This window comes from Bombyx mori, chromosome 25 (assembly GCF_030269925.1).
Source record: "Bombyx mori chromosome 25, ASM3026992v2".
Taxonomy (NCBI): Eukaryota; Metazoa; Arthropoda; class Insecta; order Lepidoptera; family Bombycidae; genus Bombyx; species Bombyx mori.
Window position 1 is genome coordinate 3,801,639 of NC_085131.1, and position 16,744 is coordinate 3,818,382.

A 16,744-nucleotide genomic window follows, 5' to 3' on the forward strand; every position below is an offset into this window, starting at 1 on the left:
ACTTTTAAGGGAGAAAAAAAATAAAAATTTTTGGTTTTCTTTATGGTTCTCTGACGTTCCTTTCCACATTCCAAATTCGAATTAAAATTAATTTTAGATATAAAACACAATTTATTATATTCAGTCTTCAATATACAAATAAATATTATGTTAAAATTTATTTAATTAAAGAAACTTTCTTACTTCTTGTTGAAAAAAAAATTACAGTAAATATTTAATATAATTAAAATCTTGTCAACACTGTTCCCGTTAAAAGAACGAAACGTGGTTGAATGAATTATTTTTTTTATTTTAGGACATCGTAAAATAAATTTTCAATGGACGATATTATTTTCAAACAATACTTTTTATAATTCAAAATAATAATCATTTGGATTTTATTTGTGGACACAAAATTAATGACATGTCATTGCTTTGTTTCAAAAGCAGGAAGTTTACGCCAAAAAGTGCGACTGCGCACTGGCCAAATTAGTAGTGTGAAAGAAAATGGCGATCAGCGAAAGGCGTCCGGAGTTAACGTGATGAAAAACATTGTTAAAAGCTCAATTACATAGTGTTATAGTTATTAATTGTGTCAGATGTAGATTAATTAAGTGTTAATGAATAGTGATTGTGTATAAAAATGGCTGCGAATATGTACAGAGTCGGCGGTGAGTAGCAATAATTGGTTATTTTTGTTGTAGCTTCGCCGGTTCACCGCCAGCCGACTAGCGGTGCTTTGCTTTGATTGTCGTACTTTCATTAATTGCTTATATTAATTAATCCAAACATATTAAACACCCAAAAAATGCCGGTTTTTATGTATCCGTGGAGGTTATCGTGTTTATAACCGTTTGATAAAGTTTGCGGAAAAGTTATATTTTACCAAAATTCGTCAAATCAAATAGGACATTAGCATTTACGTCTAGGTATCATTGTATCGGCTCGTGTATCTGCGTGCGGGCGGTTAGGCATGAAGCGTCTTTAGTTACCTAACTGAGATGATAGTTTTTTAGAATAGTTTGATGATTTTGACGTGAGATTTTAGGTTATATTCGATGTTGTCAAAACATTTTGATACGAGAGCTGGTTGTTTTTGGGTTATTTGGTATATCTTGGAAGAGTTTAGGGATGATAAGAAAGTAAACAGTAAAAGTGTGGCGTCGCTAGTCATTATAAATTATTGGTTTGTTTGTGTATGGACGGTGGTAGTCGAGGATGTCGGTTGCTGTAGGATATTGATGCCGCGAGTCGCGAGAACAACACGAGCGCCTCATGTACCGCACTCGGCGTCCGTCGCGTCGAATGTTAATTAGCCCTTCCTTTTGTATCACTTCCTATCATGTAATGTAATGCTTCTGTTAAGGTTATGTCTTTGTTTCAAAATTAGCTAATTCTTAGTAAAATAATTTTGTTAGAACCGAGATGGAATGTATTTTATTTAATAATTTCATTAAATGGGTAAATAAATATTACTCTGTGATCAACTATAAATTAGGGATTATTAAAGTTTTTAATTTTAAAATTAAATCTTGACCCGTAGTTTTACACTAACCTTAGGTCAATATAGTAAATCTTAAAATGAAATATTTTTTTCCCTCCAAAACATAAAATTAACAATTTCATTCTAATTACCTATACAACAATTATAAAATATGTTCTAAAGCCAATAAAATTTTACTTTGCTATTAAATCAAGTTAAATTGTCAGTTCAATGAATTAATGTTAATCTTTTGTTAATCTTTTAAACCTGAAAGAGCTATACACTATTTTTTATTACTCTAAAACTACTGCCAAACTGTTCTCATTATAAAAATAATAAAAACATTTTGAAAATGCTGTCAAACACAATTTTTTGCAATCAACACTAATAACATAAACAAACATGCATTTCTTTATTCTATCAAGGCCACCACAAATACTTCAGATGTACTGAAAGCAGTAGGTATGCTCCAATAAACAAAGTTTAATATTGCAAATGCAAAGGATTCAAAATTAAAAGGTATTTTATTAATCCAATGATTGATATAGACCATGATCACAGTGATTATTAAATCTATTCTGGCATAAAAGTTTAAAGGGTTTGTCAGCTGTCATTCAGTGACCCTGCAATTAATGAATTAAAACATTTCAGGGTATCTAGGAAAAGAATTATAACAATACATTGCATTCTTTCAGTTTAAATTAATAGTATTGTGTTAGCGTAGTGTTATTTTAAGTATATTTGTTTGTAATAGAATATTTTGATCTACAACAAAACGTCTCTGCTCTACTCTAGTTTGTTATTGTATCTATTTATAAATTTCTACATATTGCAATTTTAATGCAAACATGCAGATATCTAATATACATCTGCATAATACACAATATAAATTTAATTTAGGTGCTGAGTAAAGAAAATACACTAAAAACACACTGACGCAGTACAATAAGAAACCATAATAATATGATATACACATACAGATATAAATAAATTCAAAATCACTAGGATGATTATTAAAATTTCAATAATGAAAATGGAAAATAGTAGTTTTTTTCAAGTGTTTTTTTATTCAATAAAAGTATAAAATTGTCTTTATCAGTGACCTTCAGCTTTTGAAAATTGATTGAGCTCAATGACCTATGCTTAGTTTTGTCCAACTAAAATACTATTTTTTGTTATATAAGCCAACATAGTATTTTTATGCATATATAAATTTCAAAATATTTAATTCCTTTTTTACGGGAATATTACGTATTTATATAAATTAACACTAAAAGTATTTCATAAAAAAGCATTAATAAAATAAGTTAATTATCCATTTTCAAAGTGCCCATAAATATATTTAATCATACATTATTCTTCTTCTATTTTTCCTGCTTATGTCGCTAATACCTACACTAATAATATCAGTGTTATACACCTATATAATGTAATAGAATTACTGAAGTTCATTTTAAACATAATAAAAATATAACAGTTATCAAGAAAGGAACTTAAATAAAATTAAAATGTGGTGTGTGTGAAAATATGTAATTTAAAACAAATGACCTTATACTATTACATTCCTTTCTTGTCGCGAGCTTGCCAAGTTTTACGAAAATATCTCTAGCAATTTCTTAAAGTACTATATTTTTTTATTGAGTTAATAAATAAGATAGATCACCTATCTTGGGATACAAGGCTTAATGTGAGACTCCCTTAAATAAGGAAATCCTTTCTAAATGCATTTTAAATATTTTATTTTGGTAGTATCACCACGCTTATGCCCTGTCGCCAATTATTTATCAAGCAACGTATTTAAAGACGACGGGGGATGAGATCAATTATTATATTACGTAACGCTGGTATTACTATGATTAAGAATAAAAATTGATCAGTAATGTCCATATAATATTACAATGAAACAAGTCCTGAGAATATATTGTGAATGTTAAAGTTGTGGCATTGTTTTATTAAAGACTCCAAGGCGTTTCAATTGTGGCGTGATTGTGAAAGTTTTGGCTAAAGTTCTGGTTTGACTGGTCTCGTCATGGAGAATCATTGATAATATTATTACATGTCGTTATTAATTTTTATCATCAAAGATAATCATGAAATTAAGTAATTTATTTTTCGTGAACAAACAGGATATTTCATTTGTAGTTATCTTAAAATGTAATGTACTCGAAAATTTTATTAGTTTGTTGTAAATGACGAGAAAATTCTGGGCAGATCAGGGGCTAAAGTAGTGTCAATTTGAGCTTTTTCATTTTATAAAGACGATACGAAACACATTCATACGACCCCACCATAACAAACGTAAAAATCTTGTAAAATGTCTTTCTAGTATGAAGTCTCAATAAAAACAAAAAATAGACAGAGGAGGCAATTTGGTTTCACTACCTTACATTCATAAATAAATTTAATTATGTAAAGCTATTTCTCAGTCATCTTACCTATTTATCTCGCGAAACATTGATGTGGTAGAGTTTTGAATAGTAGAGTAGCCGTTACTTCGGTTTCATGTTCCAAAGGGGTGGCCGCATTTGCGTCGTGTTTATTGGCCACAGCACCTACTTAACGACAGATAGGCCGAAATTCAGTCCGCTGCTGTAGATAACTACGCAAAAAATCGAGCTGTTCATCCTTTTATCATAAATACACGTCATATTCACAATATACAGTTGAATTTCCGACCTCATCTCTCTAAATAAGTGTCGGTATACACCAGGTGAACCGAAAACTCAATTCATATAGTGCATAAAAGAAAATCATCTAAATAAAAACCGGTCGATATCAAAAAGATTAATGATTTTATTTACTTACTCATAACCCGAAGCAAAAGAGTCAACACACGCTATTGATATTCAAGACCCAAGTGGAGCGCAACATTGTATCTGTGACATCATGACACTCTTAAATCTTGTCGGTCGACGCTCCGAGACGCACGATATATCCTTTTTTTGTCTAATATTTGTTTAACAACCACTAAAACCAGTGTCTACGAACTCGTAAACCACTTCAACGGATGCTCAGTTATAAATGAAAATAGTAAAACGACTCACGCCCGTGAACCGACAATGATAATAATATAAATCGGATATTAACATCGATTATACAATGTCGGTTATAAAATAGGTGATAATGTTTATTTAAGTATTATTAAATAGACGTCTTAGATAATAGTGACAGCTATTTTAGTTATCTTTGTCTATAAGAGTATCGGTCGTTTGTTATCTCATATTCATTAGATGTTTCATGTTCAACAGAATTGAAAGATTTTCTTCTCAGTTATAGTTTTCGAAAACACACATGTACTTGTCTAGAACTAGTATATCCCGACACTGCTTAGCGATTTTTCTTATAAAGATTGAATCTCTGACTGATAATTGGGCCTTGTGATCTAATAGCCAAAATTACTAACCACTCGACCAACAAAGTGTCTGACTATGCCTCTTCTATTTCTAGTTCAATAGAAATACACGTCAACCTTTAACATATATTTTAAATGTGAATAGTAAAATTGACAAAAATGGTTCGCGAAACGAACGCACTTCGATACGTTTTAAAAATAACTATAGATATTAGATGATGCCAGTTTTTACTTACGCAATCTCAAGTGAATTCCTTCAGTTGAATTGAATTTTTCTTTTGTTTTATTCAAAGTTAGATGCCGCCGTGTAGTAGGAACCGTATAGAAAATTTTATATTTCCAAATAATCAGTTCAGATTTTTACACACACTTGTTGATTTTTAAAACCTCGTTTTTTAATATAGCCAAATTTAAAAGAAACGAATATAGTATAAAAAGAACTCACAGTAGAACAACTACTTGTAATAAATTCACCGGCACAATACCAACATTTACGTAATTAAATGTGAAATCGCATTAGTACCATTGTTCTGTCTATTTTTACAGCAAAGTAGTCAATGATTGCGGTGAGCAAGCGCCGATAGGTTATTAAAATGTAATTCATGTCATAATTTTTTTTTTCGGATGCCTATTCGTTGTTAGCCTATGGCCTATAAGGCTATTCCAACTTCTCGTGGACGGATAGGATAGCTCCCGAGCTCAACCTGAAAAATGTTGCTAAGACTAGCTCTAACAGGAGCGGTGCTTCTCAAAATCTACCACCGGATCTCATGGCTACGGTATTCAATCAGTCATAAGCGGGCCCATATACTTACGTTAATTAAAAGAAAAAGCTGCAAAATAACTGATATTTAATGCACTCAAAATGCTTAGGATACCAATGATAACATATTTCTCACTTACTAAAATATAACACGCGTGAAACCGCGGTGCAAGTACATATATTAAATTATAAACCAAAAAGTTTTTGCTAGTCAAAGTAGGTGGTAGACCAGCTTACAACCCACCTGGTATTTAGTGGTAGCAAGAGCTTAAAACAACAACGTGATTGCCGCCATCCACTCAGAGTGAAGTCAGGGTAGCAAGCGAAATAGGTAGGATATACCTACCAGTGCGAGCAATATGTCATACTACCAACCAGCGTTTATGCAAATAAATTGATATTTTGTTATTTCGTTTTCAATATTCTTTCATCGCGGAAGTCATTCTTGAACACGTGTAGTCTTACAACAAAGCAATTTTATTTCGACTAAGTCACATTTAATCGAACAATCCATTACAATAGACCAGACAATGCGTTTAGAAATAAAACTAATAATACCAGTTGTATTTTTTTTATTGGCGTAGACAAGCATATGATCCTACCTACCCAGGTGGTACTTCGGTCGAAACGGTTTAAAACCAGGTGATGTTAACCGTTTTCGACCATAAATAACACACGCTCGTCGCCCCACTCGAATCACGAAGTCGCAGTGCATTAGTATGACGGTCCTCAAATAGGAAAACAGACTGCTTTGCGGCAAAGACAAGTGAGACGTAGGTACTGATCTATGCGGTTTACAGTATGCTCTACAACCAGTAGTTCCATCTATCTTCATCGTGACATTCGTACGATAATTGAACACATGATCGCCCGATTACGAATAGGTATAATCGACTTCTTGCTTATAAGACCACAACCGAATCTTGTCTTTAGATTTAGATATAACGGACAGAACCTACAAAACACTGGTTGACAAAACGAAAAGATAAAGCACGTGAAATATACAACGGCTTGTCAAGCAGTCCTAATAAACCTCTGTACGTCGTATAGGACTAAAATGTTAACAGCTACTACCTATAATCGAATATTATCATTGTATCCGATTTTGAGTATTGTAAAGACACGTCACTTAGTATTTTTTTTTTTATATAATAGTTAATAATTAATATAATAATTTTTTCTAATATTTAATATAATAATTTTTTCTTTTGTTTTTTTGCATTAAATTGGCAGAGGAACTCACGCCGTTCCTGGTGTCCTAAGTGATAACTGAAAGTCAATGGCGCCGTTCGTCCACTTTCAAACGTGAGGTGTTGGTCTCGATAATGTTGAATCAATTCATAGGCAAGGCAATAGGAAAATCAAGGCAATCATATCCTTCAGATCGTAAAGCACGAATGCTTTGCGGCAGAAACGGTTATAATGATGGTATATAGTATATAATGATGTGTAGTATGTAATGATGATATATGGGTGCGTCTAAAATACGCCCTACCATCAGTGAAATTAGAAACGAGGATGATGTAAGAATTTCGGAAAGATAAAGTAATCAAGGGAAGGACGATGTTACGAACAACAACAAAAACAAGTTGAGAAGTATCGATAGAAATTCGATTATATTCCTACATAATACGCAGATATAGGGAATGCCCTTATTAGTTTCTGTGCTTAGGTGTAGGTATTTGATTATCCTAAAATACATACTATACTAATATACATATTATTAGACCAAACAGACATCACACATTCAAAATACATAATATTAAGTAAAATAATAGTTAAAAATTTAAATTAACATTGTTAATTCAGGCTTCTTTAGTTCGAATACGTGCAGAATACCGGAACGCGAGTCGTGCCATTTGATTTAATTTGCATTTATATCGTTATTGTTCAAATCGACGAACCTTCAAATACATATACATAGTTATTTGTATGTAAAAGTATTACAATGAAACCGAAATGTCATTATTTGAGTGTTCCGAGAAATTGTTTGAGATACCATCATTTCGTTTTTACCATCCTACCACCCGCCACCGGAGTAGAGTTGATCCATACTACATGGAGCCATTGCATTCATCCACACTGCGTTTCCAGAGATCACGTACCATCCGGCTTTGAAACGACCTCCCCTCCACGGTGTATCCCGAGAGCTACATGTCTTTCTTCAAACTTGTCTTTTTGAGAGTACTTAACGTTAGGCTACGACTTGGCTCTGCCCCTGGCATTGTTGAAGTCCCTGGGCGACGATAACCGCTCACCATCAGGCGGGCCGTATGCTCTTCTGCCTACAAGAGCAATAGTAAAAAAAAAAATACATTAAGTAAATAGAATGTTGAAAAAAATCTTTGATAAAAATACGTAGTTTACAATGCCGGAATCAAATCTTCTACATTCGAGTTTTAAATTTCATTTACTTTTATTTTAATGTTAATTCCTAAGCGGCGACAGCCTGTCGGTCATAATGGGTGACCCTGAATCGTGTTATGGTAATTAACAACAAAAGAATAACGTTAGCAGTTGCCGAGTCAGCTCGATGTGCTTCCAGAGATTTGTTTCCAAAGACGAGAGTACCTACTTCTTTTTTTTAGAACATGATTATTAAGATCGTACGCATTTCCTAGTGATTCTTCTAAAGTCACAATGTTCGAAATTGTCATATTCGGTTAATTACATTGACCCACACTCATTCGCGAGGACTTTATATCCATACTATTACCATACTAATATTATACACGCGAAATTGTGTTTGTTTGTTTGTTTACTATCCATGACTTCACTACTCAACCGATCACAATAAAAGTTTGCATACACATGAACAGCTTTCAGATAAAGGGGAAGGGGAAGGTACATTTCATCCAGAAAAGTAATATCTCCGAGGTTTCTCATTTTTTTCTACATTAATATGGGCGAAACCGCATGTAAAAGCTAGTGAATTAATATTCAAAGTCCCACTCTCGTTTTCATGATAATATCATTATCCATGATGTGGACGATGTAGTTAGTAAATAAAAAATGTAATCAGAGAGTGAATTCAATCATTACTCCGCCCTGCGCATGACGTGTCTTGGCAAAATTTACTATACACTTACTTATTGACACGTTCCAAAAATACACTTCTTGGCAAAACTGAACGGGCGTTAACACCGCTATCAGCTACATAATACCGCAACTTGTAGGCACATGTAAAAAACGATTTGGTAAATGATTTCCTTCTGTGATAAAAAAATAATAATTTTTGTTGTTGTTGCAAGTTATACAACCAATTAGAATAAGATTTCATTCTCTGTATATATATTGTATGATATTTAGATAGCACATACTTGGTATAATCTTTTCCGTACATCACATAGCGATGCAAAAAGCTCTGTCTAAAATATGTCTAACAAGATTATTAAAATTCGGCGACAGCTAATAGAACTTTCCGTCACCCTTGAATACAATTTTTGTTGCCGCCACTGAATCTACAAAAATATATCTATACTATTAATATTATAAAGCTGAAGAGTTTGTTTGTTTGAACGCGCTTATCTCAGGAGCTACTGGTCCGATTTGAAAAATTCTATATAACATCACGCTAAGATCAATACAAACGGAGCACCAATAAAGAATGATTCAAAATCGGGGTTTTTTCCCCTTTTGAGAGCTTCCGTTGCGTGCACTACAGAAACAATTAAAGTTTCGCTAAAATAATGTATAACAGAATTGTTCCCCTTTAAAAGATCTAAAAAAAGTCCGCGACAATATGTAAAGGTTGGCTCACTATAACGTTTTTTATACTAACCAAATTTGTTATAAAATAAAGCATTCTTTGTGAACTATTTCCACGCGGACGAAGTTGCAAGCAAAATCTAGTATTATTATATTTTTAATAAGAATATCTATCTATCCATTTCCACGAAAGCAGCACTAAGTATTTTTTGACAGGGTTATTGATTGAATATCTTTTGATGGTCTATCAATTCTGGTTGCGTCAAACATTGTTGTAATAGGTGTCTAAAATAATTCTTGTGAAGAAAGTAACCAATAAAGAACAAGCGGTCGCTCAAAACGCACACGAAGCTGAATCGTGATTTTTTTCGATTAACATATTCCCTGCAGGCTTCGCTTACGTCATAGATTTTATTCAGTTTTTTTTTTATTGCTTACATGAGTGGAAGAGCTCACAGCCCATCTGGTTTTAAGTGGTTACTGGAGTCCATAGATATTTACAACGTAAATGCGCCACCCACCTTGAGATATAAGTTCTAAGGTCTCAATTATAGTTACAACGGCTGCCCCACCCTTCAAACCGAAACACATTACTGCTTCACGGCAGAAATAGGCAGGGTGGTGGTACCTACCCGTGCGGACTCACAAGAGGTCCTACCACCAGTAATTACGCAAATTATAATTTTGCGGGTTTCATTTTTATTACACGATGTTATTCCTTCACCGTGGAAATCAATAGTGAACATTTGTTGAGTACGTATTTCATTACAAAAATTGGTACCCGCCAGCGGGATTCGAACACCGGTGCATCGCTAAACACGAATGTACCGGACGTCTTATCCGTTAGGCCACCTAGAATAACCCCTCGAGGTTACTATAATAGGTAGGAAAAAAAACATATTGAGATATATCTTCATGGTTCCAGTTGAATTGAAATAAAAGATATTCCGTCCTTCAGACTGAGAGGCAAGATTGCTTCACGGTAAAACTAATAAAGGCTTGTGTTATCGTCCTGTGCGGCTTTAAAACACCCCAGGCCTCCCTCAGACGCAAGGGCATTAATAGCTCATGGTTAATAGCCGCAGATCTGGGCTACTGTAATTATCAGGTTTTTTTTATTTCTTATTTTCGGTGGCACAAAAATACATTAAATAAAAATAATACCTTATAAACTTATATGAGGTTTGCGTAGGTATGTATTAAAATAAATTATATTAAACTTTATAAATAAAAATAAGTATGACAGTCGCATGAATATATTAATCAAAAGTTTTGTTGAGAGTTTGTGAGGCATAGGTTAGTATGAATTCTAATTTAAACGTTGCAACAGGCGTTGCTCCCAGACGTAGTTTTAGAGGGTCTCATTAATTTTGTAGTCGGTTTGAGCTCCGGTGATCACTTAACGCTACGTAAACCGTGTGTCAGCAAAACATCAACGTTGTTAAAAATGTATTTAAATTAACATAACATTTAATTGTAACGTGCCTTGTATAACAAGTTATGAGTTACAGTTTTTAATCGCGGAAGGTTTACTTTTTTGGGAATATACGATGAAAGGAAAGATCTTCCACCGAGCGGGTGATATTGCTCGATAGACCGACGGTCCGAATGTTGTTGTTCGGAACTTGTATATATGCGCTTTATCTTGAAAATGTCGTAAGCGAGATTCAGGCATCTGTCAATTATCTTGCGTTGTATGATGGCTACCCGCCACAGTTTTAAAAGTAGCATGTATATTTAAATTATTAAACGTAACGAAACGTTTATCTCACAGCTCTAATTAGATTTTCAGGAAACGGTTTATTTTAATAATTATTAAAATAAAATTATAATTTGGTCCTAATTTGAAAGAAACAAACACGACGACGGGTAACTACCGTAAGAACTGTAAATTCAGAAAATAATTTTATTAAAACCGCATGCGTCCGTGTCATGAAAGTCTTTATTTATTCATTGTTTTTGATCCTCGATTTGTTTACGATCCTGACTAGTTTGCCATTGTCATTGTCAGTGTCCTTGTGAAAGATATGAAATTATCTTTGTACACACGAGAAATCTTGGCTTGGAGTCGTTGAATGTGAATGTGTATCGTAATAATGTTTTTGTTTACGATACTGACATATATAGTAGTATAGCCGGTAAAATGTTCAAAAACCATTCGGTTGTTCTACTCTAATCCTTTACATTCTAAAGATATTGTCATGAGATTAATCGTTCTAAAGCGACTTAAACTTAGTCACCGCTCCGAATAAAAGGTTCGAAGCGTGTCATTATCCGCGCGAGTTATTTAGTCGCGTTGAGCGTAACGGTAAAGTAAAAACGCCATTTTAAATTAGTCGATCATGTGATAGTGCACCAATTACATTGTTATCACTCGAACATCGGAACGTTCCGCACCGACAGGCCGAACTCGGAATTATAACTCACACGATCTTTTTTAGCCTTCTCTCTGTACCTTAAAAAAAATTGACTTTTTAAGCTATTGCATAGATTTTATCGCGGGCTTTGAGCGCTGCGACTGTATCAAGAAATTCCGTAACGAAAATAACCTGACACCCCCACTACGCCTACTATGTAGCTCGCGTTCAACACATTCACACGTTGCGCTTGTTTAGTGTTTGTGAATAAGCACGTGGCGTGACGTCACACTGCATGCGCATCATGAAAAAACTGCCCATCTCTCTCTCGCGCGGTCTGGCTTATGAGTGTGAAGGGGGCAGTTAATGTTTTGCTTTTATTAATGTTTAATATAGCGTGGTCTTGTTTTATTATTGTTTTAATATTAAATTATCATTGTCTAATTATAATTGCATAAGTTGATAAAAATGCTTTGCGCTTTACCGCGGCAGTTCCCTAGTGCCACACGTTTATTATTTATTTTTTAATTTGTGTAGAACTCCGGTAATTGTATTATTACCAAGGCCGATAATGTTCTAAGATTCTGTTCCCCTTTTCCGGTTACGGGCTTACCGCGTGCTATAAAGGAAGGGACCGCACCAAAATAACGGTTGTTTTTGTACGTGTATTCATAATCTTTCTTATATGTTGACCTTAATATGATTACTAAAGGAAGTCAGTTGTGGCCATTAAAGTAAATGATTGAGTATGGATATTTAAGGTTTGTTTAATGCTTCTCCGCTTGAACTATAATATTATGAACCCTAACACTTGATCAAAAGAAAATTGAAGACCTAACACACACACAACAATGACATTACGAAATTTTGAACTTAAGTTGAAATTAATCCTAGAGTTATCACGGCCCCCTCAATTTAGTAGACCAGGTTAATTTTGATTTGAGAGATTTCTTATTTATTTTCCGCATTGGGATGTTGCTTAGATGCTTGGGATGTTCCTTCATTTTGAACAATTAACAACATTGTGGTAGTTCAGTGGCAGCGCATTTTTCAGTGATTTTGTGCCAAATTAATAAACCCACTTAAATAATACGTGGGTAGCCTAAAATTTTTTATATAATAAAACTTAGCAGTAATGTGTTTCGGTTTGAACAGTGGGGCAACCGATGTACTGTTAAAACAGAGAGCTTAGAACTCATATCTCAAGGTAGGTGACGGCATTTACGTGTCTATGGGCTCCGGTAACCACTTAATACCATGTGGGCTGTGAGCTCTCAGCCACCCCCTATTCAAAAAAACAAAAACAAAATTTAACGCTCGTTGGATTATAAACAATTCTTGTTATAAATACGAAGAAAATTCTTATGTATGTGCTATCACGGCAATATATTGGTGTTGTTCAATATTGAATTTTTTTTTGTTTCTTTACAATCTATTTAATTCAAACCTAATTACATCTCATCTACTACTCTTACCTACTATTACTATATAAGAAAACCAGTGATTATGTAATAAACAAAATGTAATATCGTTATACAATTACATAATAAGAATTGTTTCCGAATTAAAAATCCAAAAAGTCATTGTTTTATGCCGACATTTCTGAAATGTAAATTATTATTTTAAATCGTAAATTTTAATGTAATAATAATTTGATTGAGAACATAAAACGGCTTCTTGATTTAGCCATGATTAAAATCACTGGTGTACGTAAATTGCGAATCTGCTTATAACCAGTAGTTGAACCAGAGCATGTGCAGTCGAATGTCTACGAATAGTTAACGTACTACAATCTTACATTAAATCTAAGCGATACCCAATTTGTTTGTCCGCAGACTGCGTCTATTTCGAGACGTCGTCGACGTCTCCGTACCAGATCCGGCGGATAGAGGAACTTAACAAGACGACTTCGGGCAACGTCGAGGCAAAAGTCTTGTGTTTTTACAGGCGGCGAGACCTACCCAATCCCTTAATACAATTAGCTGATAAGCATCAAAGTGAGTATTCTGAATTGTGCATGCTAATATCGGGGTTGATGGAACCAGGAAAAATCGTCATTTTTATTTCGAAGAAACATTCATGCCTGATCGAGTCAATTCGCGTTTTTTTTTTTTTTAAATTAATTAGTCTCACTTAAACCCATTTGTCTTCATGATTCTCAATGATACTAACAAAAGAATACCAGTTGAATATCATTGAACTAACTTAAATTTTAACTTTTTGCAAGGCACGGCATGCGGTCACTTATTAATTTTGATTTTAGAGGAAAAAAAAGGCAAGCTGATCTTTATAGGTATCCTTATCACTCTTTTGTTATCTTCACTAATTTTAGAATTTGTTTGCTTGAATTTATGTGTGTAGATGATAATCTCTGAAAACACGATATAGATTCTAATAATTAACGAAAAGTTTATTAAGCTGTCATTAGTTTAAGTTTTAACAAAATATCCTCGGGGAATATGATAACAATATTAAGTCCACGACTTCATTTAAGCAGAGATTTAATAATTCTTGACCCAACTCGAATAACAAAGAATACGTCGTAACAATTACAGTCCACTTTTATAACGGTTCACATCTTATCACTATATGAGCCAGCATTTGCGAAATTCATTGATAATAATATAATAAAAATTGTGTGTTATTCCACTACTTCCTACGAAAATGTGAGAACGTGGTCTAAACAAAAAAAATCTTTAGAACGTAGCAGAAGTGTCTGAACTTTAGGTATGCCCAAATTTTTGTTTGTTTGGCTATGACGTAAAAAGTAAGATAATGATTTAGATTTTACTGCTTCTTAAAAGCCTATTATTACTAGACTAAATTTTTTTACTACCTCTGAAGACAATATATGACCCATCCGATGGTAAATTAAACCGACATTTTGCTACTACAACGCGAGCTGGAGATATAACAATAAACCACTTTTATTTTACAAACCAAATGCTAGCGACGTATCACTCACTATACGTGAACTCTCTAGTCCATTTTCATGTATCTATTTATTTCCGATCGCACCCTTTTTGAAAAAATAGTAACAAAAGTTGATACTATACCGGGTTTCTCACATTTATAATCAAACGACTACATTAGAAACATACAAGAGACACTTTATGACGAGAGATTCAACATACCGGCATGTGATCTTTTGACAAAGTAATATTTCCTTAACGCGAATGCTAGCACGGCTTTTCCATTCCAAGCTCAACGATATATGTAGTTCTATCATCGATATCTGTCGTGTTCTTTTTTTAGTGCTCAATACAAAGACATTCCGGATCCTGCGGACCGAATGGTAAGCTGTCGACGTCGCTCAAAACACGTCTTTTCGGATCCTCCTGATCCACTAACGGTGCCTTTAGGTACCCCTAGCACCAGTCATCGTTCTCGTCGAACCCGTCGCTAGCGATGAAGGGCTCGGCGAGTAAATTAACCCACAGACACAGCACGCTGAGTTTCTCGCCGGATCTTCTCAATGGGTCACGTTTCCGATCCGGTGGTAGATTCTGCGAAGCACTGCTCTTGCTAGGGTTAGTCTTAGCAACGATGTTAGGCTTGAGCCCTGTGAGCTCACTTACTAGTTAAAGTTACGCTGAAATGATCTCTCAAGACCATCAGCTTAGGTAGGAAAAAAAAGCTCAATATGAACAGCCAATGTCTCCGCTTAGCTGGTGCTTGCTAATAAACTATGCGAGTTCATAGACATTGCAACGTGGATGCTATTTTGACATGAGGTCAAAATATCAATTGTATTAGGCAATGACTGTCTCACTCTTGAAATCGCAACACATAACTGATTCTTGGCAAAAATAGACTACTAGGTAGTGCACCTACTGGTATGAGCTTCACAATTACAACTACCTTACCAAGTACATATTGGATACTCATAGATATATGTATACTTTACCAGGTCTACCACATTGTAGAATATATAAGTATACGTCTTGGTGACTTGTTCTTAGCTATTTTTACCATCACACCTTGTTAATTAAACAATACAACGGGGTCTTAATATCGTTTATCTTACAGTTGCATTAAATATTAAATAAGTAAATTAAAAAAAAAAAAACATTTAAAACTGGTCCTTAACATAAGTGATTGGTCCATATCATAAGTAATGTAATGAACGTGAATTATATGTATAATATAATTTTAAAACACGCAATCGTTTTCGTTAAATCGAAGACCATTCGGTTATGAACGTTAACCAATAAAATAGCTCAATGCGAATAAAACTATTAACCATTAGTGCCAAATCACGATAGATACCTACTTGTACATAGATTAGGCCGACTGTTGTTTATTGCCGTTATTAACTCTCGCAACACACAGTCATCCTTGAAGTTCAACTTTACAAAGTGTACATTGTATTAATATCGATTTTCGTGTTTGAGAGCGGTCACGCTGGAACATACAGAGACATGGCACCGGGCATCGCGTACTCGCGTTTTAATATTATATTGTAACGTGAGCGTCACGTGGGTCCATGTGGATTAACGCGTGTTTGATTCTTTTCTATAAATAGACGTTTATCATGAGACGAAACTAGATTACTCAGCGGGTGTCTGGAATTGGGCGCGTGTACAAACGCTTCTCTATACCTGCGTCCGTTACTAATCCCAATTGTTTTATAATCGGAGGAATGTTATAATATGCTAAAAATTAACATATTCAATACTCATATATTATGATTTTTGTCTGATAGTTCGTATCGGACAGTGCGCTCAGTAAAGTTAAATTAAAAATAATCTGCTTATTGATTGGCATGGGAATTCTGTCAGATATTTTACAGTTGAATCATTATTAACTAGTATTCGTTATATTTTAATAGTGTATGATTTGCAATGCAATTCATATTTTCTATTAAATAGTTGTTAAAGAATTCAGTTGAACCAACGATTGTTTCAATGTAACGAAATACATATGATGTTAATTTATTCTTGCCTTAAAATGGTTACGGTATAGATATAAATCTCTTCGTCAACACTTGTCGTCTACATTTGGAAGAGCGTTTTGAAGTCCGTAGGGGTTAGGTACCACAATCCAGCCTATTCCTGCCATGCGTTCCGGTATGAAGGATAGTACAGCGGTTATAGAATTCA

The 16,744-nt window shown here is 34.1% G+C and overlaps 2 protein-coding genes across 2 annotated transcripts in view; both read left to right on the top strand.

Annotated features, from left to right (window-relative positions):
* LOC692863 (calcium-binding protein p22) overlaps positions 1–15,241 on the top strand; it is a gene marked incomplete in the record, with an annotated part of 36,763 nt that extends 21,522 nt beyond the window's left edge. The window contains 1 exon segment of the mRNA NM_001046708.1: positions 15,089–15,241.
* LOC101742923 (metastasis-associated protein MTA3) overlaps positions 222–16,744 on the top strand; it is a 73,742-nt gene continuing 57,219 nt past the window's right edge. The window contains exons 1-2 of the mRNA XM_004923302.4: positions 222–650; positions 13,478–13,639. Coding sequence (XP_004923359.2) covers positions 623–650; positions 13,478–13,639 — 190 coding nt within the window. The 5' untranslated portion in view covers positions 222–622. The remainder of the gene's footprint in view (positions 651–13,477; positions 13,640–16,744) is intronic.